General features: G+C 22.2%; 1 protein-coding gene across 1 annotated transcript; it reads right to left on the bottom strand.

The window, feature by feature from the left end:
• Nucleotides 1–259: 259 nt before the first annotated feature.
• On the bottom strand, nucleotides 260–1,461 carry PGO_003565 (variable surface protein; the record flags this gene model as incomplete). Its single annotated transcript, XM_028691334.1, has 4 exons — nucleotides 260–424; nucleotides 544–990; nucleotides 1,143–1,292; nucleotides 1,429–1,461. 4 exons carry the CDS (start codon nucleotides 1,459–1,461, stop codon nucleotides 260–262), a joined length of 795 nt encoding a protein of 264 aa, XP_028547135.1.
• Nucleotides 1,462–1,738: the final 277 nt, after the last annotated feature.

Raw genomic sequence — 1,738 nt, 5'->3', positions numbered from 1 at the left:
AAATAAGTGTGTAAATAATAAAAATATCATTTTTATATCTATAAATAATTTATTTAACATAATATTTGTTTTTTTTATTTATTTCAATACTTTTTCTTATAAGCACTTATGCAATAACTGAACAATACTTATTAAAATTTTATTTATATAATTATTTTTTTCATATATATAAGGAAATTCTTGATTGCTCTTTAATTTCATAATTAATCTTACATGAAATATTTCAAGCAGTTTAAGGATTATTTTGTATTGAATAATATTATACTGGGTTATATCCTATGTATTTTTTTTCTAAATATTCGCATAATGGGTTAAAGTTTTCTGATCTATGGAAGAATAATCTTTTTACTTTTTCATTTAGATTTCTTATCCTATTTTTTATATTTGGAAAGTTATTTTGTAACTGTTTTCCTATAGGTGTAAACTAGTACATATAAGAATTATACGAAGTATTGTTAATATTTTAATTTATTAATAATGGCTATTTAATTGAAGTAACTAAGAAGATTATACAATTTATGCGTTAAAGAAAATTTCATTTACTTTATATATAGTTGCAAAAAACATAGATGTAAAAGCTAATCCTAGAAGAATCTTACCAAAGGTAGTTGTGCTATTATATATTTTAAGAGGAATCTCTAAAGCTTTCTCTTCTTTCGGTAAAGTACTTTTACATGTTATTGTAGATAACACACTTTTGGGATTATAAGATAAAAATTTATTATAAAAATTAGGACACTGCGAGCTAATCTTTTTATTACAATAATTCTCTATCTCTTGAAATACAGTAGTCTTTTTTTCAATGTAATTTAAATAATCGATACAATTTGCATTAGATGGTTCCGCCAAGCTAATAAGGTAATTATAGTCTACAAAGTAATCACACAGTTCTTTCACGTTTTTCCAATTACGATACGAGATAACATCGTCAAGATTACATTCTTCGGAATTGAATATTAATCCATCAAGAAATATTTGCGTTAATATACGCTTCATGTCACACCGTATATGATAATAACATTACTTTTATTTCCTGGAAATATACCTTCTAATTGTTCATATACCCAAAAAGATAAAAGATAACATTGCAAATCTTTGTATTCTGGGCCTGAAATGTTTTCTTTTTTTTTTAAATAGTTTACAAGTTTTAAACAAAAATCTGTAATTTGTTTTTCTTTACCAAACGAATAACTGAAGGAATTACAATATTCTTCATTATTTGATAGATCCGTGGATCTATCATGTAGTATTTGGTAAAATTTTTGTGAAGGCAATTTACTTGTGTCAATATACTGAAAATTAAAAAAGAAATGTACACAAAAAATTTAATTAAATATACATATAGAACTGAATTTTTTATAATATTTAACTGAATCTAAAATATACAGTCGTATATGGATATGTTATAATTATTGAGTGTTTAATTACATGTATCCTTACATTTGTAGATTTATAAACCATTTTAAAATTTGATAATATATTAAATGTAGGAAATTTACAAGTAAATGATATAATAAATATTATAAGAACCACATAAGGTTATATATATTGAGTGAAATTCTCTAAAATAGTTATGTAATCTTATAAGTGTAGAATTTGAAAATAACCTAACTGAATATCTTAACATATATATTGACGTATAATATTGATATTTTTAATGGAATTATATTATTAAAGGAATGATTATTTATCACTTTAAAATGAGCGTATATTATTTAAACAATATATATTTTGATTA

The sequence above is a fragment of the Plasmodium gonderi genome, assembly GCF_002157705.1.
Source record: "Plasmodium gonderi DNA, contig: Pgo-contig_480, whole genome shotgun sequence".
Lineage (NCBI taxonomy): Eukaryota > Apicomplexa > Aconoidasida > Haemosporida > Plasmodiidae > Plasmodium > Plasmodium gonderi.
The sequence above is the reverse complement of the archived record's forward strand: the minus strand, read 5'-3'. Positions and strand labels throughout refer to the sequence as shown.